Source organism: Alosa pseudoharengus, unplaced genomic scaffold, assembly GCF_046254945.1.
Source record: "Alosa pseudoharengus isolate Yale_2024_CS ecotype anadromous, Long Island Sound unplaced genomic scaffold, YU_APseudo_1.1 YU_APseudo_1.1_scf_2, whole genome shotgun sequence".
In the NCBI taxonomy this organism is placed as follows: Eukaryota; Metazoa; Chordata; class Actinopteri; order Clupeiformes; family Clupeidae; genus Alosa; species Alosa pseudoharengus.
Window position 1 is genome coordinate 6,021,403 of NW_027468663.1, and position 27,967 is coordinate 6,049,369.

The following is a 27,967-nucleotide window of genomic DNA, read 5'->3' on the forward strand; positions in this document are numbered from 1 at the left end:
ACAGGACTGAGCGGCGGTTATATGTTGTACCGCTATGCGGTACATCTAGTTATTTATTTATTTTACTTTGTTTTATTTTATTTATAGACCTAGACCTATACTTTTTTTCTCTCTCTTTTTACATCTTGTTACTTCATTGTTTCTGTAATCTCGGCTTCATTGAAAATGAGGGCTTCCGTCAATGACCCTCCGAGAATAAATAAAGGTTGAATGAATGAATGAATGAATGTGTAAACAAATAATGTATTTTTGCTAAATTCTAGATTCATGTGTATTAACAACCATACATTTATAGTGTATTACTATTATATAGCAATTAGTTGTTATCTCAACTTAACTTCAGGAGCCAAGATTTCTAAAATATAAAATTTTATTCTGTTCAAGAATCAGTGTATAAATGGATAGTTTTATTGTGTTTTTTAATATGTCCATTTTATCCAGACAGTTTTCGGTATCTGGTTCTGTATTCACTTGCTACTGGTTGTGTTGGTTGCTGTAAGTCCTTTCTGTTATTGCTTAAGTGAAATATCACGAAAGTAAATGTTGATCATGTTATAACTTTGGCATAAGAGCAACTGCACTAAGATCCACCAGGCTACATTTTATAATTACACTGCTGAGCCATGCAATCTCCCAGTGAGCCTTCCGGGGCACAAAATACACTTGTTTACAAAAGCATGCCTGATATTTCAATAATGTTGTTGCCTAAAGAAGTATGTGTATTTAAGTGAATTAATATATATTTTAATCCTGCCCTTTCACTGTCCACTGGGCTTAAGCAGTCTTCATTCCTTATGCATGAGTGTGCATGTATTCCCGGAGTAAGGGATATCATGAACTGTTTTACACGTGTTGCTTGTAAATTGGCTCGCATGGAGGATTCGAGAACACAAATATTGATGTCTCTCACTGACCTTCTGATTGACAGAGTAATTAGGGACTTTGTCAGATCCATATAAATTAAGTTTAACCATACAGATTAGTATTGTCTTCTGCTGCCTTGCTGCTCAGAAAGGTGAGGATTTATTCCAAAAATGCCTTGCAATAACCAAGCAGGCCAAACAGAAACTTGTGTAAACATAGGGTACGTAAACAGCCTCACCTATTTGTCATTCCAGGTTTGAATGAGTCCTTTCTCCATCCTTCTCCTCAGAGGTATTCCCTCGTTCTGGACCAATGCTTCCTCCAGACCATTGACTGTATCCAGGGACTTAAGTAAACAGGTCCTGCTGTGAAGGCAGAGGTTAAAGTTTGCCATGTGAGTTTGACGGAGTTGTGAAAATGTGTCGACCTGAAGTGCCGAGGGGTCTCAATGAGCTCATTCATCCCTCGGCTGAAAACCCTCTCATTTGCATGCAATGGAAAAAGCACAAACACGGCCGGTTATCTGCAAACGTGAGGCTCAGCTTGTTTATGATGGGCAGTAAAATATTTTATTTCAAACATGTGTGTCATAAAGCTGTGTCCTGTGCTCACTAACCAAACTTGAACTCTGGAAATTTTGTGCAATCCCTCTTGAATTCACTGATACCCGCTCTGATCTAAGGCCAATGAATCCCAGTTAAAGGAGCCCATATGGCTTAACGGTCAGTGCCTTGTTAATCTCTTATCAATTTATTCCCACTTTTGTATAATGGTTTTAGTATGAAAATGAGAGTAGCATTCATTGTGTAAAATGTAGATAGAAAAATGTGGATAGAACTGAACGCAAACCAGCCTTGAACTCACATACTGAATGTATGACTTTTGGTGTTATGCAATCAGTGGGCTGAGATACCAGCCAAATCTGACCATTGTACAGCAGTCTGGACACTTAAGGTTTTAATGGAACAACATGTGCATATCACTAGATGGCAGTATGTAGTAAATTCTATTTTCTCACAACAGCAAGGTATAAAGTAACAATTAAATTAGTTTCACAGATTAAAACTAATGAGAAGAGATTTGTATTGTTGTAGTTGTACAAGCAACACTGCAACATTTTGCCATTATGGGGTATTTTTCCTTCAAATGCATTTTGATGGAATTCGGTGAAGGAAAGATGAATATACCTGTGGATCCCATAATCTCTCCAAGATGCGCACAGTGTCTGTTGTCTGCGAAACACTTGAGAGAAAAGCCTTCACAGCGGCATGACATGTCAACAAAAGAAGCCATTTAGCAAGCCACTTTGCAAGCTTTTATCAGTGTCAGCAGGGCAAAGCTTTTGCAGGCTTTAAGGTTTCTAGCTTCAGACCAAATATCCATAATGCTTTTTTAAGGAATGCAGAAGAATACACATGACAACATACATATGTATTCTGTGACCATCTCTGACAGGAAATCATTCTGTTTGTTCTTTTAGTGCTTCGATGCAGGTGTCATGTGCTGCAGGGTATCATTTTAATTTAGCAAGTACATCTTGTCACTTGCAGTCTAGGTCTGTTGTTTTGTCAATATTGTTTCAGGACACACTTGTTGATCTCATTGGATTTCTTTAGTGTTATTAATCCAAAATCAGCAACATGTCAGACCAAAGTGTCAGCTATTTACTGTGTCAGGCAAGATTCTGTTGTTATGACAGTGTGTCGTAGACTACTGGCCCTGCCAGTAGCAGTTTTCAGACCATGTTTGTGTGTTGGTGTGTGTGTGTGTGTGTGTGTGTGTGAAACCTGACTCATCATACAATACAAGTGTGTGTATGCAGGTCTCAGAGAGAGCACTCAGTGGGTAAGAGATAGAATCGAAGCCTGGAAGTTTGAATCATTGACTATTTGACACAGCCACTGATGCAAACATCCCCTGTGTCCTCACCATCGCATGAGTTACAGCTCAACATATCTGCTTACAAGCATCTATATTATTATTTTCAGGGAAACAATAAGGACTGTTTATGTTTTCTCATATATCTGAATCTTTTTGACTGCTAACATATCAGTGTAGCATGTCTGTGGCATGGTCAGAAAAAGATGTAGCGATTCATTGCTCAGATTTGAAGACCCTTAGTAGACAGAGGACCACTGAAACATCACCAAATGATGCATGGAGATTATAGTGCCCCAGACTGTTCAGTGTAGTTAATAGTTTGAGCAAGATTCTTGGAAATGTTGGAAATATATTTAGGCTTTTCCTCTGATAATCCAGAGGTTAGCACTCATGGTACTCAATATACTCAAGTGAAATGACAGAGCATTCCAATGACATCACATAATGTAAGATCCCTTGAAAATATATAGATTACAATGCACTAATGGAGTAATTTACCTGATTGTTTTCTACTTGGCTCAGCTAGCTGGAAAAATTCTAAGTATTCATTCACTAAATAACCTATTAACTTTATATTAAATATCTTATATACACCTTCACTTATGATGCATAGCTGCACTCAAAGGTCGGCCTGTAAAATGTGAAGAGTCCATTTACATGCACAAGCCAGGTTGATTGTCTGATCCAGTTGAATGGCTGTATGAACAAGGCAGTGGTGCCAGTGGATAATGCGCCGAAAGTAGCACATTGCTGTGTGAGTTGACCACTCTTGAGATTAGGCCCATTATGAGCAGTCCATCTGCATGCAGACCATGACAAAGTAGTGCACTCACAGATCTGACATATTGGCTTGACCCTTGGGGTCCCTTGCTTTGGGCAGCCCTTTGGGTAAAACTGCTCCAGTTGTTCGTCCGCTTTTGGATGTACTCACTGAATGTTAATAGCATGGCAGCAGTCAACTGCAGATTTCTAAAGGTCGTTTAATCACCAAGTTAATTGCAATCAGCCTTACTTCAAACAGCCACTAAGAAATAGGCAGAGGATGGGATTCCGTAGATAGAAAATCCTCGCTCCAAGCACCTAATATTTAGAGAGAAGCCTTGCATTCCAACAACAGCACTCCACCCAAATGGGGAGACAAGGTCACGATGATACGATATGTCTGTCGCCACTGTGCCATTCAACTGCTCATCCTGACCAGTGGCCAACAAGCATGTCCAGCAACCGTGAACGAGCCATCAGGGAATAGGAACCGAGGTTGTGTTCCACGAATATAGATGCCACAGATGCTTGAGATAATGAAATAACATGGGAAATGTTTCTTCCCTTTGTCAAGGATTGATAGATATGCAGTATAAAATATAGCAACATAAGGGCCTGAGAAACAGGAGCACAGCCTGGGTGGCTCGCACCACCTTTCACTAATAAGACCAAATCTAAATGTGTAAAAAACACAATTAAATGTGTAATGATGAAATCTAATGTGCATAAGATGTGTGTGTGTGGGTGTGTATGTGTTTGTGTGTGCACGAGTGTGAGTGTGTGTGTCTCTTTAGCTTGAGGCTTCAGCTTTTAGCTTTTTTCTTTAGCTTTCGCTTGGAGCACAACCACATTTTTGATGTTGATGAGGCCTGTTGATCAATCCAGCAATGGAAAGTAAATGCTCTACTGGAACAGAGAATGGGGTGATTGTGTTAAATCTCACAATAGGGTGCTTGATTAGGATATACTGTTCCAAAGACAGCAAGTTCCACTTAAGCCAGGCAGAAACGGTGCACTTTTTTCTGTAGCGCACACAACATGGTAATTTATTTCACTGGGATCACGATTGATGTGGTCACAGTGTAGGCCGTTTGACTGCTCACACTGTAAAACAGTTCTGACAGCTACACTGTAAAACCCAACTTGCTGTTTGAACTTAAATATTTATGTAACATGCTGCGAAAGAATTTTATGTTACGACAACAAAGACAATGGAGTTAACTCAAATAAAACTTGCTATTTGACTCAACTCAACTCTAGTTTGTATGACTAGATAGCTTTAGTTGATATAACTTGATATCTTTAGTTAATTTAACTTCAGCACTTGATATCTTTAGTTAATATAACTTGATTACTTTAGTTGACATAACTTCACCACTTAATATCCTTAGTTGATATAACTTGAAACCTTGAGTTGATTTAACTTCACCACTTCATATCTTTAGTTGATATAACTTCATACCTTTAGTTGATAACTTCATCACTTGGTAGTTTTAGTTGATATAACTTATTCTTAAGCTACTTAAGCCCTGTAATGTAGTTCTCACCCCACACATCTAATACAATTTAACAATTAATACTGCCCAATATGTTTCTTGTTTTATTGAAGATATAGCTTCATTAACCAAAAACACTGAGATCCAACTCAAGCCTCTTTAATAAAAGCAGATGAGTAAATACAATTACTTTTTGGAACAAATACTTATTTTCTATCAGTTACACACCCCATGAAGGCTTGAATTCATGAAGATTGTTTAATTTTGCATTATTGAGCCAATAATTTGATTCAAGAGTGAAGACTCACATTTTTGTCTCAATTAGGAATGCAACAAAAATAAAAAAATAAATGATTTGAAGGCTTCATGAGGTGTGTAAGTGATAGAAAAGAAGTCATTTTTTTAGTGAGCTACTCCTTTAAAACAGTACCAACATGATGTCATAAAAATGGAACATTTGTACCATCTCACTAGGTGTTATCCATTATTTAATGCATCCTATTTAGGCAATCACCAATACTAAAATGTATCTTGCATTGTAAGTTATAGAAATTTAAGGCAACATTTTCAATTTTGATGACATCTTAAACAAATGTTTTGGCATTAAACAATATGCAGCCAGTTACAAATAATAGAGCAATTAACCAAAGAATAAAAAAGTGCATCACAAATAACAAGATTGATCACATACACACTGTGGATAAAACCCCAGTTTGTGTTACCTTCCCCCAAATAAATCCATACTATGTGTTTTACTGTCCTTCAAAATGAATACACACGAGTGTGTTACCGTGTCCCCAAAATAAACACACCGTGTGTGTTACTGTGTCCCCCAAATAAATCCATACCGTGTGTGTTACTGTGTCCCCCAAACAGTACACAATCTATAAGACGTCTAACAAAAATAACAAGAGTCCATTTCTCAATCAAGTTCACATCTTGTTCACATTTGGGCAAAGCTTAAACTCTGCTTTAAGCTTACATGGTTTTCCTCAAGAGTCTGTTTCTCAAGCGATGAACCAACGCAGTGCAATGGCCTCCACCAATGTCCATGAGCACCTTCTGAATGACTTCAAATGTGTACCTTGTGTCTTTGGGGTAGTCAATGTTCAGTGCGTAGAGCAGACCCATCAGAAGTGCCACAGCCGTTGGAAAATCACTGAGCGACGGAAGGATGATTTCTTCCTCAATGACCACAGCGAAACCAACAGTATCATTCCCGTCTGCCACCACGAGGATGCCCACAGTCATTCCTCTCGTCATGTCCTCCTCAGCAACTGTGGCCTAAAAAAAATGGACAAACATGTGATAAAATAAACCTTCATTGATTCTGTTGTTGTGGCCAAAACGGCATTAAGCATGAGACACCAGTGGTTCCTAAACATTCTCCCCGGAACCCAAACTAGTAAAAATAGCTGACCTGCAAGATCACAACACTTCACAATATTGATAAAAAAAAAATATATATATATATTTTTTAAAAAGCACAATGTGAGCTATTGAGTACTTAAAAACCTATTTTTAAAGGCAATTATTAAAAAAACAAAAAACAAATAACACCCAGTGTGAAATGAGCAGTGCTTTCATTAGCCCCCTTCAGATCGTAGGGCCAAAGCCAAGCTAGCCAGGCCGTGCCAAGGCTAATTCCTTTCGCACCTTTAGGTGCGGGTGCTAACTGGTGCCACTTGGGGCTATAGACCCCTGAATTCTGGCCCACCCAAAATGTTAGGCCACTTGGCTCGACGACCTGAAGCCAGTTACTGAGTTAATTTATGTGCCACAGAAGTTATGTGAAGCCTGGACAATGACATTGAGGCCATGCTGGTATGGACATACACACATGTTGGAGCGGTTAGCGCTATAGGGCTATTTACTCCTGATTGGTCCCAACCCGCTGTTTAGGTCCTAAAATACAGGATATGTACATGTAAGGGTAAATCCATAAGAATGGGGGGGGGGGGGATGATCTGCATTGACAAAATATAAAATATACCTTAACTTTCTTGTAAAAGTTGGACGCAACATCTTTGAGGTAGTGGGGGAGCCCCATCAGCACGATGGTCCTTTTCCATTGGTTGGAACACTAAAAACAATTGACAATACACAATCAATGGAACAGCTTCAATCAGATAGCATCAGAAGAGAGTATTTAACAGTAAATAAAGTGTGTGTGTGTGTGTGAAAGTGTTAAATACTGTAGCTCTATGTTCCTAATATACCAATTTCATCCAACCAGAGAGAGACACAGATACAGGATAAACAAGTGCAATTGTAAGTCATGAAACAAAGAAAGGTGCAGACAAAATTGGAAAACTATAAATGTGAAACTGATAAAGCGTTTTTTTTTTCTGGTTGGATGACACCATTGACCTGTGTGAAAATACTGTAGCGACCGGCTGTCAATCAGGGAGTGCCCGTGCTATGCATAACCCCGGGCACGCTCATGGTTGGCAGCCTGGCGAGAGGGGGGCGGGACCCCCGGGGAATATAGGCTACGGTTCGAGGAAGTTCGGCCTCTTTTCGGTTCTGGGCCTGACATGGGCCGCTGTGTGTTATATGCTGCATTGTGTGCTTTGGTGACAATAAACCAGTTCATGAAAATCTGGCTCTTGGTGAAACGCTACAATACGTTTGCTGTTTATTAAAGAGAGGACAGGAAAAAAGACAGGAACTGGGAGAACCCTGTTACTGAACCAACACCATGTAGTAATATTTACTATAATAACTTTTGTTTAAACAGAAAAACATATTGTTTAAAATATCACACAAGCCTACTTACATCACTATCCAGTGTTGTCAACAGCTTCTTCAGCTCCACCACACTTGGCTCTGTAGAGATCAATAAACCTCTGCAGATACTTGTCAAGGCCAGCAAAGAGACAGCCTTTCAGGTCAACAGTGGTGAGGCGAGCAAACTCGGCTTCAATCTAGTAGGCATAAAAGAAGCAAATAACAAGCCGAGGGATTCAATAACACTGATATTTATCATTTTAAAGTCTTCATGACAGCAGATATTAGCAATTGTTGCTTAACACAGCTGTTTTCCTCAAGCAAACAACAAAATAGCACTGTATTACCCCCATGCTTTCTACTAGGAGGCGATATGTTGAGCATGAACTAATTTATTTTTCTATTAACTTTGAACTGAACTTAACATATTTTTAACTAAAGAACTTGAACTGAGTCGCAGAGTTCCTCGGCTTCTAAACAAAACTGTTAATTAACTGAACATGAATTTTGATAGTTCAAAACTGAATTGGTGAAATATGAACGTGAATTCGTTAATTTTCTTTTGAACGAACTGAACTGAAGTGTGAACTTTGCCAACACTGCAGGCGACCCTATCGGTTGAGGGTTGAGCGTGTGAAGTGGCTGAAACGCATGTCACATGGCGAATAGGAGCCCCACTATCCCACTCTGAAGTACACCGAGCGTCATGTTTCAGGGCTAGCTAGTCGTGTTCTAAAGAAATTTAACCGCAAGCAAGCTAAATAAACAGTCTCCTGCCCTGGGCTTAATGATTTCTCCTTTCGAAATCGTTCAACGAATAATGTCTAGGGCAGCTAACTCGGTCTGCTACGCTGTTAGCTAGCAGCTATACTGTGAATTTCAGCCAGCAAGTTTTGCTGTTACGTTTTCAATAAACGGGGCAACACGGACGACAATTTCATCAAGTAAAAAACGTAAAACATATAAAATATTACTTGCAAGTTAACATTTACACTCACCTTGTAAAAATACGATGATGGGTATCAGTCTTTGGTGGTGTTGTTCCCATAGACTGTAAAAAATAGGTTGTTCCACGAATTTCCATCCATTTCACTCTGCACCAACCGAAAGAAAGCGCGCCAGTAAGCCACTACTTCATGACGCAAGACGCAAAACGTGCTACACGTGATGCTGCACAAATTGGCAGTAGTCAACTCAACTTGACATTTATTATTAAAGGGGTGGTTCAGGATTTTGGACATAAGACCTCATTTCCAAGTAAGCAAGTGTGATATTTATCAGTGGAGACCGTTTTCAACACGTTTCATCCAGTCCTTCTAATTGCAGAGTTCGCAGGTGCTAGGCTAGCGCAAGTCAACGGTATGTGCTAGCCTGCCACTAAAAACAGTCTTACCCACTCCACAGTACACCCGAGGCAAATAAATTATAACGCCAGACTATCGATGTAAATGTCTGTATTGATACTGTTATTTCTAACGTTATTCTATCCTTGCATTTCAACGATCGCATTACATTTTGAGGGACTAGTTTCTTACCACGACGGAATTATACTTGCTCCGGTTAGTAGTACTGCGCCGAAAAGTAAACAGTAAAGCGCACTCCAATGGGGATACTTAGTAGTAGCCTTGGTAATATCAGTCCGCTGCTGAGATGCAAAATGACTACTACCAACTTCAGGGACCAAAGTATAACTATTGCAACGCGATGCGAGGGTAGTTGTATTTCTTACACTATTCTATCAACACAGAGATTTACATCGATTGTCTGGAATTTGCCTCGGGTGTACTTTGGAGTGGGTAAGACTGTCTTTAGTGGCAGGCTAGCACATACCGTTGACTTGCGCTAGCCTAGCACCTACGAACTCTGCAATTACAAGGACTGGATGAAACGTGTTGAAAACGGTCTCCACTGATAAATATCACACTTGCTTACTTGGAAATGAGGTCTTATGTCCAAAATCCTGAACCACCCCTTTAACATAACATGGCTTTTCATTGAGTGAACTTCCATGTAGTTGAGACGTTTTCAATTGATTACCGTAAAACTCCAAATAATAGCCCGGGCTTTTATTTTCCCAAATCGCCAAACTGCACCGGCTAGTATTAGAGACAGGCGTCTATATGAGACAGGCCTTTAATTCCCTTTACACAAAACTGTTCCTCTGCAAAGATGGAAAATATTATCGAATTAATTATTTCAAACACACTGAATGTCTACCTATATGACTAGGCTATCTGATGACAATTACGGATCATCATTCATTTAGTGTTGAGATGTTGTTCATTGAGTTAGATACAGTAAGATCCAAGTAGCTGGGATAGCCAGAACAGATGAAACACGTTTTAATTAAACGTAATCTACAAAGAGATCGTATCACACTGAAAGCTCATATTTTGTCACAAGCAAATAGCCTATATCGGTCCTTTGTCAAATACAGTTACATTATCAGCCCTGACCAAAACCGTTCAGGAATTATTTATGCAAAAGTGGAACGTGCTTAATGTTTCATTCTCCCTCCTTTTCGGCAGGAATGAAACAGCATGACAGAGCATGAACCATACTGTTTCTCCCGTTTTGTATTTGCCAAATTTGACAACAGTCTACATTCAAATCATAGCCTACTTCCAGGCGCACGGGAACATATTTTTGATCAGGGGTGCTGAATAACAAAATAATCCTGGATGTCCGACGATTTCTCCACCAGCATATGATTCGAATTTAGACAGCTAAATACGCCATTTCACCGCCGTGTATGAGTAGGTCTAAGAGTGAAGTTGTATAATGCCCTGGGCAGCCACATTCCATTGCAACAATAAAAACTGCGCGCGCACACACCAGTCCCATAGAAGCGCACTTGACTTTACATCATTAATCTATTTCAGTAGGTTATATAGCCAGAGAATGTCCGTAGACGGGCTCTGATATAGCCTAGTCTAAGGTAAATTCCTTTTCTGACTTCTTTCTCTTTATCGCCATGGCATTTAGAATAAAGAATAACGTTCGCGAACCGTTCTGGTTTTGTTGCCAGCATAAAAACAAGCTTACCATCGGCCTATCCGCAAATGAACACAAGGGATGAATTGAACGATGACGAAGTCGGACATATAGGCATATTGGAAAAAAAGTTATACAATTTGGAACTCTAGCTTTTCCCCACCTCAGTCTTTTAATGCCATCTAATCATAACGTGCGCAGTCTGCGCCATACTTAAGCCCAAATCACACGCAAGATTCGCAATGAGATGAGCAGCAACTTGATGCAACATTCTAAAACCTTGCAACTGTGACCAGACATGTGAATGCTTTGCGACGGCTTGTAACGACGTGCAACATCTAATTCACACTGCTGTAACCTCCTTTCTGTAACGGTTTCGTGTCATTGCGAATCTTTAAACAGACGATCTGACGGGTTTTAGAACATTAAATACAACCCGAAACTAAAAAACAGATCAGGCTTCTACTGGAGACCGGCCTTTAACCCAAACCTGTAGCCACGCCAAGCGTTTAAAAGAGACAGGCGTCTCTTGGACTCGGCGATTATTTGAAGTTTTACGGTATTTTAAGTTAAAATTACTTTTTGCACAAATCTGTGTTGTATTGAAAAGGAAAAAAATAGTTATGAAAACAAACAAGCAACATTGGGTTTTACAGTGTATCCAATCGGATTGGACCGGATATGAAACATTGATTATCGTGTGCGTCGTTGTTGGATCCGTCTGATTCTGGGCTAAAGTCGGATCAAAATTGTACAGTGGCATAAGTCACCACCAATCAGAGGCTGCATGCATCATTTTAGCTTTTATGCAATGGAAAGTATTTTGCAGTATTTTTAGAATACAAAAATACACGTCAATAAAGTATTTTGGTACAAAGTCAAATTTTCTTCAATCCAATAAAATACAAATGACAAAATTCTGTATTTTTGTATTTGAAATATGTGTTTTAAATACGTATCAGAAATAGGCCTACTGCCTATTCCTGATAATAATGCCCACCCACATAGCACATACACACTATATCTGTTAGGTAACCCAAGCCTTTCATAATCTTAGTGTAGGTTGTTTAAACTGAACTGTGCCACTGTCTGGAAAAGGCAGTGCAGTGTCTGTGTTCCAGTAGAGGAAAATATGTGATAGAAAACACTGTAGACTGAAGCAAATTCTAGACAAACCAGTGACCCAGAAATTTACCAATGTGACTCAAAGAAACTGTTACTCTTGAGATATTGATTTGTCTGGGAACAGTGATAGAATGCCCCACCAAAATAGAAAATGTCATTTGTTCTTGGAGTACTCCTGGAGGACTAAAGCAAAAAAGAGAAAGAGACAGAAAAGAAACATGTTCAATAGATTGCCAATGCTGTCAAGTAGCATTACTTCAGAAACTGTTTCCAGCGCAACTGCATAACTGCAATTCACCTCTTCAGATGTATGTTTTCACTCGTGACAAGACAGATTACGTGCTACCGTGTCACCATGGCACTGGCCGCACCTCCTTCTGGGTAAAAAGGCAGTTGCCCTACATGATTGAAAAGGCCAGTGATGAAAACTGAGTTTTATAGAATTTTGGGAAGAGCCATTTCCCATTGCTACTGATGCCTCTCCTTTGCACAAAGTTCCACAGTATTGGGATGGATCTTGCTGTTTCTTGTTGAAAGGGTGAACAATACCTATACCCTTGCAGTGCTGACATCATCTACTGAAAAGAGTAGTCAAACATTTTACATTAAAAAGAACAAATTTAAAGTATATACCATAAAACTGTTCTGGAGTATTCTTTCAACATTCTTGTTCTGTCCATGGCCTGTCCCCTTTGATTTCAAAGTAATTATTTCTGGGACACCCAAATTAGATAATTCCTCTCACCATCACAAAGCACTGAAGCAGACAGCATTTCAGTGTCTGTCCGGCAGTGGGGAGAGACCTAACTGTTGTATAGACAGCTACTGAGACCTTGACACTATAAGAGCAAGTTGAGAAGGTTTTAGGCAGACCACTGTGGGTGGTGTGGACTTTGTTATGGAAGGTTTTGGGGGATTTTTACATCATTTCACATGTTTTCTTTTTAATATTTGGAAAGTGCAACATCTGTCGTCAAAACTGCACACCAAATCAAAGCTGAAGACCACATTAGAATTGTTTGTGTTATTGCAAAGAATAGAGAGTCGACAGAGTTGTTCATAGTGAATTCATCTTACTTATACCAAGTATGTAGTATCAAGTTTATTATATAAAAACACACAAGAAAACAGCCTGGAGTATGTCAATGTAACTCTCCGGCTATATGTGGGATCATCGTACTCTTTTTCTACACCTCTTCTATCAGGATTCACAAGCCCAGTCAGCAATATTCCCATTCAGTGTGTAATCCCCAAAGGGAACCAATCGTTTTTGCTCTCTGTACCAGAGGAGCATTTGTAGTGAGGTGTTCCCTCCCCCTCCATGTTGTTGCTGGTAGTATTCCTGGCAGGCTGGGCTGTAAGCGACACCGGCCCCTTAATTAATTAATGGCCCCTAACCGATGGGCTGGCTTCTGCCTGTGCACTGCAGAGAGGGATCGCTGTGTGGTGGGGAGAGGAGATGAGGCAGGGGCTGAGGCAGACAGAGAGTATGAGGCCAGTAAAGCGTGTGTGAGAGAGCTGTTCCGGGCCATCAATCACCTGGACCAATTGTTAGCCCTGCTGGTCGTAGTGCGCAAGAGTGGGGGGCAGGGTGGGGACAGGAGATTCTGAAGGAAGGACCGAGAAAGAGAGAGAGAGGGAGAGAGAGAGGAAGGGAGGGAACGTGAGGAAGGGGAAGAATGGCGGCAGATCGGCCTACGTGCCCTCCCCCGGTGCTGTTGCTGTCAGCCGCCGTGGCTGTGTTGCTCTCCCATTACATACTCGATGTGGCTTCCCAAGTGCCCGACCCAGAGGTAGGAGAACGCCTGGTTTTACTCGCAACTCTACACACAGGCACAGCAATAGCGCGTGGATGTGCTGGTGACAGTGGTTAGGATGACATCGGCAGGCGAGTTTGTAAGGGGTGGGAGGGTATATTGAGGCGCTGTGCCATGCTAATTGCTCATAAAGGGCAGGTGGCTGAGCAGAATTGGTGCATGTGCTATGAACACAGAGTAGCATGGTTAGACCCAGACATTCACCAAACCAGCATTTGGGATGGTTTGCTTCAATGCCTCATGTGTGTATCTGTATATTTGTGTGTGTATGTGTGTGTGTGTACCATAGCATTCTGTATGTAGTACATGCACAGGCTGAGAGCTGATATGAGTATAGGAGAGTAATTATGGACACTTAAAGGTAATCCTGTTGTTACTAAACAATATGATCATTAATGCGGTCTTGATAATGTTGAGCCATGTTTTAAAAATGTGCATGACATTATTAAACCACACTTATGAAAAAGCAGAACCAGAAAGAACAAATGAGCCAGTTCTTTATGCTTACATAATCACATAAATCATAAAATTGTAAAACTCCATAACCAACATTGCTGCCTGAGGCTACCCACTGATTCCAATAACTTCCAGTGTATACTGGAGAAATGCTCACTCCAAAAAGCTGTAGATAGGACTCTGATCAAGTAGGTTTCACAACAGGTGTCTTTGAAGTGTCTTAGCAGGGACCTTGAGATGTAAATGGGCTAATTTCATGCACACACCTGTGCTGACAGGATTATAGGGCTCCGACCACAGGTGTGGCTCATCAGCTCAGTGGGAACCTTGGCTTCTTAACAACAGACATAAAAAGATTCTAAATCACCAACAGATGGGTGGCTCAGTTAGCATTTATCTTACACCTTCCACAAAACAGTGAATGGAGGGAAAAGTTACGCAATATTGGAATAAAATAATGCAAGAAATGAGTTCAATTATTTATCAGGTAGTTTTAGTTTCTAATAAAGTTTTAAGCATTTGGGACCATATATCGTATTTTGGAGCTTGTAGATTACAAAAGATTTATTCCACTCATTAGTTTTACCTCCTGGCTGATGGTTCATATTAGCAATATAGCACACCCAGAAAACAGGATATAGGAAGTCAGGAACCTGTATTGGAGTGCAATGTTCAGTTTCAAAACATGTTTAAACACAACCCAAAGTTGCTATGTCAATGTTTGTTTTACAAACCTTTTTTGTTAGGAATGTGCTTTTGAGAAGTGTTAACATATTAGAGTCATCTAGTTGCAAATGTTATGCTAACACATAGCTTCATGTAGCTATCCATGTGTTTCACACATATACCAGCTAATCTGATCTAAGGTGTGACATTGCAAAAGAGATTATGACTTTTTTTCTCTCCTTCAGCAAAACAGTGAACATCTACACTATGATTAACTTTTGTTCAACAGACAGGTTGCTTATGTTGTGTCCAAGGCCCAAGGGTGTAAGCGAACGTTCGGAAAGCATATGGGAGGCTCTGAGGCTAATAAGGTTTCACCTGGTGTTGACATTCCATTGACCCCCAATCATTTTGGCGTCACTATGACAGTGAATAGCCTAACTTTGAGGTGTTTTAAGCGTTTATATGAACCATTTATAGGCTATTTCCAGAGAAATACAACATTGTGCAACTTGCGTCATAACCTTGTATATCACTTTTACGTCTCTAATAAACCTTGCTAAAACTAATGCTAAAATGATGTCATAACAGGGCTCCAGACTAACTTTTTGCACTGGTTGCACTGGCGCGCCTTACTTTTTTTCTTCGGTGCTCCAGCACAAAAGTTAGGTGCACCCACATTTTCAACCACATCACATTTAACACCGCAGCAGGTTCACTTTTCTTCCTTAGTTACTGTCCTATATAGGTTGTCCTATGACTTATGATTTACAATTCTACAAGAAAAGTAACTTAATGAAGTGTTGGTGCTTTAAGTGCTTTACTGAGCTGAAATTTAAACTTAAAACATCTCAAGATTAATTAAATAAAAATAACAGTGAGTAAATTAACAGTGCACGTCTTTTAAGGGCTTCAAACTGCTCATCTCATGGCTCAATGTTTTACATACTATCCTTCATGAGCTTTAGGCCTTGGCTAAACCATCTCGCCATGCTAGCATCTTCCATAGAAATGTATTTGAGCACAATTTAAAGAGATGTTCCAAGTAGCCTGGGGGATTTTTATGTGATTTTGCAATGATGATTGCAATAATCATTTGACAGCCCCACAATGCAATTTACTTTTTAATTTTAGTATTTTTAAATTTTCAATAAGAACATCACTATGGTTAATGCAGTAACGAAATGGTAGGCCTATTATTATAGGCTATTGCAATGACTTACCATGCTCGATCTAAATGTGTCCATTCAATTCACCGTACACAATGACCACAGTTATACATGCATGGAATATTCGGGCTTTAAATGTAGCAGCAATATTCGGTTTGCGCCAAATACCGGATTAAATTGATTGATGCCATCAAAATGAGTTTACACAACTCGCGCGCAAAACGAATATTGCTGTTGAAAACCGGGTTACTCCCTGCATGTAACTGCGGTCAATGACGCACTCCTTTTCGGCGATATCTGTATCTCTGTCATTCGGGAAGGCCTTGTATGCATTGTTCGCAATTTTAAGACGTCTTTTCATCTGCAATGACTCCTATAAATTTGGCGCAAATGGCATTCCTGTACATCGGGTTACGTTCAAACTATTATTTTTCTGGTAAATAATTATTTCGGACTTGGTGAAGGGAAGTTTCACTAGGCCTATCGTAGGCAACGATAAACTTGATCATCATCTCGGGCTCGTCTGATCGGTTTGCTGCTGCCAGCCGCCGAAAGGCAGTGGGGAGAGGGGACATTTATCTCGGCCTATGAAATTCAAATTCAAATTGGCTTCACTTGTCTTTATTGAAGTCCTATGGGGTGGCTGTGTCCATTTCTTGTAGGCCTACTGTCTATGGTTGTGGCCTATGGAGGCTGTCAGACATCTTGTTAGGAAAGCTCCATATCTTTTTACCAAGGTAGAGAGGAAAGGATTGGGAAAATATACAACATAAGAAGTAATATCAAAATAACACTGTAACAGGAAAACCAGCAGATGGCTTTTTTTTCTGTATAGTTTACACAAGTTGATACCATCGAGGTAAGGCAGCTCAAACTCTTGAAGGCTTTTCTCAACCAAAGTGCCAAAGTTACCAAAGAGCTGGAAAGTCCACTTACTGTCTTTAACCCCCCAGCATTAGAAACTGAAAATGCAGCTCTGAACAGCTGCCCTATTTTGGAAAGAGACAGTTAGCTGCCCTGAGTGGGTGGCAGAGATGCTTATGAGTCTTATTAGTCTTATTAGTCTGGCATCCTTTTCCTGCAGTTTCCCCAGGTTGGTTCACCTGACCATAGTCCATACAAGTGGCATACAAATAGCATGTCAAGACATAACACCATCATTAACTTGTCTTATGTAAATGAAATGTAAAAACTCAAGGAGTGTAGTTAGTTTAGGTGTAGTTGAGTGCAGAAGGGAAAAAAAATGAAAGGATCATAGATCATAGATCAAGGTCGTACTTTGAAAATGCTATCAATTCTCAAAAAACTATCCTTTTAGAAAAAGAACAAGAGTGAACTCTCATAGCAGAGTAAATAAAAGAAGCCCTCCTTAAATGTTGCACTGTTATTTCTAGACTTGATAGCAATTAGTACAAAGGAGAAAAAGACTGTTCTTTTTTCAAGACAGGTGGTCTATTCCCTCTGGAAGAAATGTTGTGTGTCGTGACAGTCAAATTAATAATATAAAAGAACTGACTTAAAGGCATAAAAAACATTAGTGTAAACATGAAATGCCATTTTCCATGTGTTCTTGCTCTTAGCCTGGAGACTAACTGACATTCTAATATGCTATAACTCATGATGTCAATTCTCTGTCATGTCAACATACAGTATGAATTTAACTTCCTAGAGGCTAGCTTAATGCTTTCTTTTAATCAGGCATACTGGTTTCGTGTCTGCTGGCATGTTGACAACTGTCAGACATGTCCAATTAAATTGTTTAGCTTTTAGCTAGGGGTTGTCCCTTGTATGCAGATGTATTCTGTATAACACAATTAAGACTGAAATTTCCCCGGGTATTTGAGGAGCTCACTTTTTTAGATCCCTCATTGTTTCAAACTGCTGGCAGCAGTCACAAATGTGCTGCATGTTGTACCCATGTTGTTAATAAACCCTGTTCTAGTTATTGTTGCTTCACACACATCACACAATTGTCTTTCTCAGCTTTTACCTACAGATCCTCCTCCAAAACCAGATCCCCTCACATCAGAGACCGTTGTGTTCTGGGGTCTACGGCTATGGCAGGTTGTGGGAATCTTTTCCATGTTCATCCTTGCCATCGGTAATATAATTGCATGTTTCCTTAACAATCCCTAATTTAAGTGCTAATGTCTGCAAAAATCTGACATCTTACAGTATCACAAGATTCTGTCAGCATCTTACATTTTTGACCGTATTCTTAGATGAGTTGTTCCTAAAAGAAAATATTAAGCATGTGCAATTTCTTCCTTTTTTAAAAAACAGTGATTACACTCTGCTGCATCTTCAAATGTCGAATTCCCCGCACGAAAAAAGAGATTGAAGCGCGACATGCTCAAAGAGTAGCAGCGAAGTCCTATTGCAACACACTGGAGACAGTTCCTCCACTCAACGAGCTCACAGAGATACCAGCCAGTAAGTGCTATTCCGCTGTCTCACTTTGTTAAAGAGTCAGCATATAATACTTGTCAAGAGTCTTTTTAATAGTACAAATTGGTAAAAAAAATGGGTTTTACTTTCCACTACAAATTTGATCAGTGTGACTGATCCTCCCAGAAATTCTTCTATTTATGTTAGTCTGACAAGACTGAGTGGAAAGTTTGACATTTCAAAACAATATCCAAAAGTGTTTTGAGAATTTTGTTTCAGCAAGTGGTAATTGTACAGATGACGAGACCCTAATGCATATGCTAGTCAGACATGCTTTAATGAAAGCATCCAACATCATTTGGAGGAGATTTAACCCTAAGTATGTATCCTTAGATTACTGATGAAACATCAATAAGTTTGCCCTCTGTTTTTTTCTTGTCTCATTTGGTGCAGATATGTTATCTTTGCTTTATTTGACGATCACATGGGATTGTAATGAGCTCATTTAGATGATTAGTTGATTTAGATGATTATATGATTTAGATTAGTGATATTATATCATGCTATTCAGTTAAATTTCATGATGAACACCAGCCTTTTAATATCACTAGTGCAGTGCCCGTTCAAACTTGCTATTCCTGTAGCCCAATTACATGCCTGCAGGTAGGCCTGCTTTAAAAATAGGATGATAAGGAAAAACATAATTCCAGGTAAGCATTCAATAATGAATAGGCCTACAGATAATATAATATAATAAATGTGAAATGAGCAGAATTTAAGCATGGCTGCATGTGACATTATTTACAAATCAAAATGACAACAGCTGTTTTGAGTCAAGGCTATATGCTTAGCCTATTGAATAACTTGATGATAGAGAAAACAAACCATTTTGTGGAATGATGCATCATATGGAATTTGCAACGGTGTGACTCAAAAACAGTCTCCGGTGGCCTATAAGTGACATCACACTCTGTCTGCCACTCGTTGCTTGTCGCTGGTTATGCATGTGTGGCATTCTGAGACGTTCTTTAATTCGGGACCATTATCGCTCGTTTCAATTTAGGACCTTGCAGTTGGAATTGTCGTTTGTTTATTCAAAGTCTAAAGACAGTCCAAAGTAGCCTGGGCTATTCATATAAGTGACATCACACTGTCTGCCACTCGTTTTCTTGTCGCTGGTTATGCTTTATGTGTGGCATTCTGGGACGTTCTTTTATTCGGGACCATTATCGTTCGTTTCAATTTAGGACCTTGCAGTTGGAATTGTCGTGTGCTTATTCAAAGTCTAAAGACAGTCCAACGTAGCCTGGGCTATTCGAATTGTCCGCTTATATCACATCTTTTTTTACGTCATTTTGAAGAGCCACTGCATAGCCTACCTGCGTGTGTTGGCATGTTGGCGTGTTGTTGCAAAATCCGTGGAGTTATCTTGCACTCGCTTAAGTTTTTACCCGTGTAACCTACACTGATCAGTTCTGCCAAAACCCTGCTTCTATCTTCACTGGTAGCTTAGGCTACAGTCCTACAGTGCTGTGTGGAAGGGGGAGTGGCTAGCGGCGAAAGCCAATGTGTGCTTCTTTTACCGATATAGGCTATTTAACGATATCTTTTGCATTTCTTATTCAAACAACGTCAAATTCGGCAGTGCACTTACTCATGCCCGTAGCAAGACAGTCTGAAATCAGTCTGACAAACGGTCAGCGAGATATGCGTGCCACAGACACACACACACACACACAGACGCTTCTTGCTTTATAGATATATATATAGATGGCCTGATTCTAACATGCTTTGGTGCCAATTTATCTAGAACAGTTTTACACATCTGAAATTTCAGGGGTACCATGTGTACCAGTTAGATTATAATGCAGACACCTACAAAGGGGATGGGAACTATTGACTAGACCAGGGGTCCACAAATAATGTGTCACTTAGCTGTCAACTAACTAATATGGTGCATTTATTTTGTAGTGATGAAAGGCCGGTGGTGGTTCATTTAAAACTGAGCAGATGGAGAAAGATATAGATGGTTTACTCTTACACTGTTGAAACTTTAAGGCTTGGACGTTTTTTCTCCACACAGGAAATATTATTTATGTGTGCAAATATTTTCCACAAATTTTAAAACTTAAAGAAAATACTATCATCTTAATGTAACACTTCTAGATGTCTGTAGTGACACTTTTAGGGGTGCAATTTTTATTGAGTGTACACTCTCTGAAATTTCTGTGCATGTTGTTTGGCACTCATATTAATGTAAATCTTTTCCAGTTATGTGAAATATCAGTGCCCTTACAATCCATGTTCAAAATAGATTTGATTCTTGGGGATATCAAAATACAGTGAGATGATTATATGGTATAATACATAAATTACAGTTAGTCCTCTGCAAAATATGAAATGTCGGCACCAGTAGGGGCAAAAGTGATACTTATATTGTTAGAACTACTGATGTCTATTGACAGGTAGCTAAATGAGAATGCCGAGATGGGTAATAATGTTAATTATAGTGTACATCAGGTTGTAGGATCTTCTTTTAGTCACAGCACAAAAATACTCTTACTATCTTTCATGGAGGAGTTGTAGTCGGGTCTTTCCCACTTCTGTAATCTGTCCTCTCCGTGTTCTGCAACCTTTTTTCTGGCACCTGCCCTTGCTTTGCCCTTTCCTCATACTCCACCTCTTCCTCCTCCTCCTCCTCCACTTCCTCTTCCTCTCTTTCTAGCTGCCTTCTCCGATGCCACGGCTCTCGCCACCGTCTCTGAGCAGGTACAGGCTCGAAGTGCCAGTCAGCTACCTGTGGTCAGGGAGGAGGAAGAAATGACTAATCCCATCGCCCAAGCGGAGATGGGATAGCACTTTCCCTGCTGTGACTGTCTCTCCCCTGCTCCTCCTCTGTCACAACACTGTCTGTGTAGTCTCTCCGGAAGGCGTGGGAGGCATCTTCCTCCGCAAATGACATCTGCTCGTGAATGCACCTCTGCTTGGAAGTAGCCTGTCCAGAATATAGTGGAATCGTTCCACCGTCTCATTTCACATCTGTGTGCCACAAATCCCCACATGTAAGGTCTCAGCCATAGCTGAGTGCACCTTTAGGAGGCCTTTTAGTCAGTAACGTAGCATTGCATTGCCATTAGGTGGCATTGTGCTGTGCGTCTTGTAAGAGATGAAAGGTTTGTCGTCTTTTGTAGTTTTAGTTTTAGATCAAGCCACACATGGAATGATTGGCTATTAGGAGGTCTAAAATGCTTTTGAACATACCTCAGAATACTATGACATATAACATGCCTTTTTAATGCTTTTATCTATGAGCTATGTTTGTATCTGGGCTCTATTTAAGAGTTATATTTGTAGATGTATACAGTACATTCTACATTCTATACACTAACAGTGCCTATAAAAAGTATTCACCCCCCCCCCCCCTTGGATATTTCCACTTTTACTGCTTAAAAATAAATCCCCTCTTTGATGTCAAGGTGAAAGCAGAATTCTACAAAGTAATGTTAATTAATTTAAAATATATAATGCAAAATGAGAGATGCTTTGAGATGCATAAATATTCACCCCCTTCAAGTCAGCATTTACTAGATGCACATCCATTCCATATATTTTGCTGAATTACTTTTACCTTTACAAGCCTTCCAGGGCCTGCTGTCGAGAAGTATCCCACAGCATGATGCTACCACCACCATGCTTCAAATTAGGGATGGTGCGTTTTTGGTGTTGTGCAGTGTTTGTTGTACGCCAAAAAATAGCATCTAATCTTATGGCAAAAAAGCTCCATTTTGGTTTCATCAGACCAACAAACCTTCTTACATTTCACATTGGAGTCTTCGACAAGTCTTTGGGTGAACTTTGCTCAAGATTTAATAAGAGCTTTGCCACTCACCCAGAGCTTTGACTGGTGAAGAACTCGGGCAAACGTTGTTGTATGCATAGTTTCTATCTTCAGAGTTGTCATAGATACCTTGGTGACCTCCTCCACCCATTATTATTCTTGAATGGTAACTCAGTTTGTGGTGATGGCCTGCTCTAGACAGATTTGCATATTTGCCATATTCCTTACATTATTGATTGGTGGACTTGAATTTGTTTTGTATCCATCCCCTCACTTATGCTGTTCAATAACCTTTCTTTGAGTTGTTTGGACTGTTCTTTTGTCTTCATAATTGAATTATAGCCAGGAATACTGATTGACCAGTGACTGGACCTTCCAGACGCAGGTGTCTTTATATTACTATACTATACACATTTCACTGCACTTAGGCGATCTCCATTTCACTAATTGTGAGACTATTAGCACCAATCGGCTGGACTGCTGTTGATTTAGGTCAGTCACTTTAAGGGGGTGAATATTTACACACTCGCTTATTTTGCATCATATATTTGTAATTAATTAACATTACTTTGTAGAAATGTGCTTTCATTTTATTCATTGTGCTTTCATTATTAAATGTGCTTTCATTTTATTAATAAGTGTGTGTGTGTGTGTGTGTGTGGGGGGGGGGGGGTTAATACTTTTTATAGGCACTGTATACATTCATAGGTAGACCTATGTAGCCTATTAGAACACTTGATGCATGCAGTCTTCTGTTCTGCACTCTTCTCTGCTGCTGTTTGCTTGAATTATCACTTGTGTTTTGGTATGTATGTGTATATATATACAGTATATATATATATATATATATATATATATATATATATATATATATATATATACGGTATTCACATGGACATTTCTGTAACATAAAGACCTTGTGGTTGAGAATTACCATTAAAGTCTTAAGGGCGAAGTACATTTTTAGATCTCTATCTGGGTTTGTGTTCCTGTACTCCTATGCTAAAACAGCACAGTGTACACACACACACACACACAAACACACACACACACACACACACACACACACACACACAGCACACCACTGCTATTATGTGACAAGTGAACAGTGCACTCTCAGTGCATATAGGACAGAGGGAATAGATAAGAATACGTGGGGGTTGACATGACCCTACTGAGTCTTCAATAATAGTATTTTGGTCAGTCAGTGGTGAGATCAGGTCAGCTTGTCTCCCCGTCTCCCCCACATTTAAAAGAGTTGAGCCATACTGTATATATAGTCTCATTATTTTGTAGGCCATATGCTTGAGGAAGCAGGCATGGAGAGCAGCATTATAAGCATAAAGAGTGAGTGGGCAGGATGTGATCAGTCCAGTGGAAGAGCAACGCATACAAGTAGAAAACAGTCCTGCTGTGCTGACATCACAGACTGCGTAAAAGGGAGCACTGATCACGACATGGCAGTCCAAGGAGAGATAAAATAACAAATGGATTATTTGACCTCATCTTGTCTCAGTCATGGATGTTCTCAGAAATGGTGCTGTGAGGAATGTTGTGTGTAGATCACATATTACAGTAGCAGTAGCAAATAAATGATTAGTTGTCCGAAAGAGGACAGGGAAAAAAGAGAAATAGCTTTTTGTTTGCTGTGCATTGCAAGTAATGGCCGGAGGTGATTATTTCCACACAACAATGTTGTGTCATTTTCTCAAAAGAATGTGGTAATATGCCAGTGATCTGAAGTGGCAGTTGAGGTGTGCTTGTGTGACCTGTTTCCATTCTCTTTTTTTCACACCTGTTTCACATCCACACAAGATAATGTGTGTGAAATTACAGCTTTAGGGCAATGTCCACAGCTTTCAAAGCTTTAGGGCAATTTTGTCCAGAGAAGTGGAGAAAAAAATGCTCATTTCACCTTAAAGGGTGGGGGCAGTGTCAATTAGCTACTACTTCAAGAGATGGGAAACACTACCTCACTTCTAATCAGGGAATGAGTGGCCCAGATATGACCTGGACACTTTTGTCAGGTTCTAATTCCAATCAGAGCACTGCAGCAGTTCTCCTGTTATAATGTATGACACAATCTTGATGTAGGTAAAACAAAATAATAACTAGATGTACCACAGAGCGGTACAAAATATGACCGCCGCCCAGTCCAGCACATTTTTTCCACAAAAAGAAATCACGCTGAAAGGCCTATATGATTCTAACTGTCTCACTAAATTGCATTATCCACACTCAATTCTCACTGGTATCTGCTAGACAACAAGTACCAAAACATGATTAGTTCATAGATTTCACATGTGAAATTCATTTTATACAACCCCACCTCCATCTTGCCTGTTCATAATTCTGAGAAATTCTTGATTGTTTGTGTTATGTTTATGTTGTGTGTGTGTGTGTGTGTGTGTGTGCGTGCTTGTGTGTGTGTGCCTGTGCATGCAAGCGCACATATGTCTACTGTGTGAGTATGTGTCATACGTATGATTACTGTGAATGTATGTGTGTGTGTATATCTGTTTGTGCACATGTGTGCACATGAAATGGGTTAACATGACCCCTGGAGGCAAACATACGGAAAAAAATGGTCATCCTAGGCCCTACAGTTCTCAAGATATTCACAGAGAACTGTGTCTGCCCTACCCTCCTTTCGGGGGGTCCAGTCCAGCGGGGGGGCTACAGATCAAAACGAAAAATGACGGTTCCATGCTATCCATGTGGGGGTACATGCCCACCAAGTTTTGTGTACCCCGGTCTTTCAGTGTCCCGGGAATCCTTGTTGGTGTACGTCACTAAATGTACACATAAATTATTTTATTGTAAGGCCCCCCATGAACGAAAGTACACAAAACTTGGCATGCATTTGGAGGGTGTCATAATGATCCAACACTTTTAATTTCGTGCAGTTTTGACCTTGTCAGCCAGAGATATTGTGATGAAAACACCTAATTTTTTGCTTTTTAATTTTTAACTAGGTGGCGCTATACATGAAATAAGTGGTAATGGAATGGGTTGACATGCCCCCTTAAGACCAACATACATAAAAAAGGTGGACCTCCTAGGCCCTACGGTTCTCGAGATATTCACAGAAAACTGTCTCCGGCCACCTACAGGCCAGTTGCTGTATAGTAACATAAATTAATTTATTGTGTGGCCCCCCATGAATGGAATTCCACAAAACTTGGCGTGCATACAGATGGTGTCATAATGATCCTACACTTCCAATTTCGTGCAGTTTTGACTATGTTAGGTCACAGATACCTTGAATTACAACACCTCATTTGTACTTTTTTGTGTTTAACTAGGTGGCGCTATACATGAAATGAGTGGTTATGGAATGGGTTGACATGGCCCCTTGAGATCAACATACAAAAAAAAATGGTCCTCCTAAACCCTACGGTTTTCGAGATATTCACAGAAAACTGTGTCTGCCCTACCCTCCTTTCGGGGGGGTCCAGTCCAGCGGGGGGGCCACAGATCAAAACGAAAAACGATGTTTTTGTGGGGTTACATGCCCACCAAGTTTCGTGTACCCCGGTCTTTCAGTGTCCCGGGAATCATTGACAGAAATTTGGACATGCGAAAAAGAAAAAAAAAAAAAAAATCTGACTAAACCTATATGACCGCCGCTTCGCTGCGCGGCGGTCATAATAATAAAAAACATCAGTTCTAGTGTCACTGGACCTCAGCAGACAGACCAACAGACCTCTGACACTATTGGTTATAGAGTGTTACACTGACTGTAACATTAGTTTGAATTTTTAGGTGTGGATATCAAGATAATGTAAAAGGCAAGGAATTATTTGTTGCCATTTGAAAAACAAAATGTCTTAATACCAGCGCTAACCAGTAGGCCACGGCTGCCCCCATATCTGTGTGTTCAGCTGTTCAGGGAATTGTTTTTCTTTAGGTCTTGTACAATCAATAATTGATTCTTGCAGACTCAATCTAATGATCACTTTTGTTTTGTGCAAATAATGAGTAGTATAATATTTTTGTTTGTTTTTTCTTTGCTTCACACATGCATGAGTATTTTCTGTGATGGCATGCCTCTAAACCTGAAATGCCATGTATGTTTCATATGCCTGCTTTGAAAAGATTATAAGTATAAGGTGAATGCATGCCAATACAAATAATCTATAGTAAACAGTATAAATATAATATAATAAATATGGAGCTGTTAACAAGTGTAGACTTGAGTTTAAAACAACACATTAGACTAGAGCGTATTCATTATATGACTGTCTCTTCATATTGAAAGTATGGTAATCTTTGTACATGGTTATATGATGTCATTTTAAGTGTATCATAATGTGAACAGCTACTTCTAGCCCACTCACTGTCCCCTATAGAAATAAAACTATGGTGTTGAGATATGATTCTAGGCTTCAGGAAAGACACTTTTGCAGAGAATGCCTGTCTCTCAAGATGTCAAATCATTAGTACAAATAATAATGTCAGACTAAATTCAATCAGTGACCTCTGGTCTGCCAGCATAATTAAAAGTCACAATTTATAACTGGCAAAAGAGAAGTAGTTTCACCTGAGATGCGGCCTGCACTATTTGCTTTGTCACACATTCAACCCAAGTCTTCTTGAGTATCTGAAAATAGTTCCACACAGCAGAAAACAGAAACACTCGTTTTCACCTGTTGATGAGTCATTTGTATGTTTAAAGTAATGTGATGCTTGATGTAATGCTTGATTGTCCTTTTCCCAAACTAGTTTTCAAACAAGTCTTTCTTCCCTTTCTGCACTGGGCTTTCCTTGTCTGCTCTCAAATGAGGATTTCAAATGCTGTGCCAATTTGCAATGAGCCAAAGTGAATGTCAGCTTCTCTCTATCCAAACAGCTGGAAATTCAGAGAAGAAAACCCTCCAGGGCTTTGATCAGTCAACACAACACATGTGGCAACAGGCCTCAAATTAATAAATTAACTCATTAAGGCTATCTAAATGTGTATAAACCTGGCATTACAGGATGACATAACTTAATTCAGTCAAAGTGACATGTTGACTTGACTGGATAATGTTAGTTTGTTCATCTTTTTTTACATTGTCACCTTTGATTAACTGCTAGAACTAGCCTACCAAGGCGGTCATTTTGACAGTTGGAATTTAAACCCTGTCAAGGCCTTTCTAGTTTTGAAAAGTAAATAAAATGTACACTCAGTGGAGGCTGTCACACAACCGACAATAGCTAGTTCACTTTTGAAACATTGTCACTAGTTTTGGAGGAATTATTGACAGTGTGACAACTTACCTCATTCTTTCTTCCCTGTGCTATGAGAGTTACACTGCTTATTACTATAGTAATGTGTGGCTGCTGAACAGACAGCTGAACTTGACTACTTCATCCTGGGTCCTCATGATTGATTCATGCAAAGCTAGTCTGTCACCTGCCAGGGTGATTTGTATTCCATCAGCATGTGTCAAATATATGGACATAAATGTACAATGAATAAACATGAAATGTGTGGTAAAATGAGTAAATCTTAAATTAGATTCTTCTCTTATTTTTCTAGCGGCAAAAGTTGAAGAAAAAAAAGAAGTGCCCACAGTGGCTGGGAAAGTGGACAAGAAAAAGGGAAAAGGGAAAGAGGAGAAAGAGGGGAAGGGTGAAGAGAAAGAAGAACCTGGCAAGAAAAAAGGTGAAAAATCTGCAAAGAAAGAAGGCGAAGATGAAGGAAAAGGAAAGAAATCTGGTGAGAAGGGAGAGAAAGGGGGCGAGGGGAAAGGTGGGGCTAAGGGCGGAGCCAAAAAAACAGCTGCAAAAAAGTGA

At 39.8% G+C, this 27,967-nt stretch overlaps 1 protein-coding gene across 1 annotated transcript; it reads left to right on the forward strand.

Annotated features, from left to right (window-relative positions):
• The first annotated feature begins 13,531 nt into the window (after window positions 1–13,531).
• Window positions 13,532–27,967, forward strand: tmie (transmembrane inner ear). The gene is made up of 4 exons (XM_076296109.1): window positions 13,532–13,645; window positions 17,944–18,061; window positions 18,244–18,393; window positions 27,711–27,967. The coding sequence occupies exons 1-4, from the start codon at window positions 13,532–13,534 to the stop codon at window positions 27,965–27,967; spliced, it is 639 nt and encodes a 212-aa protein (XP_076152224.1).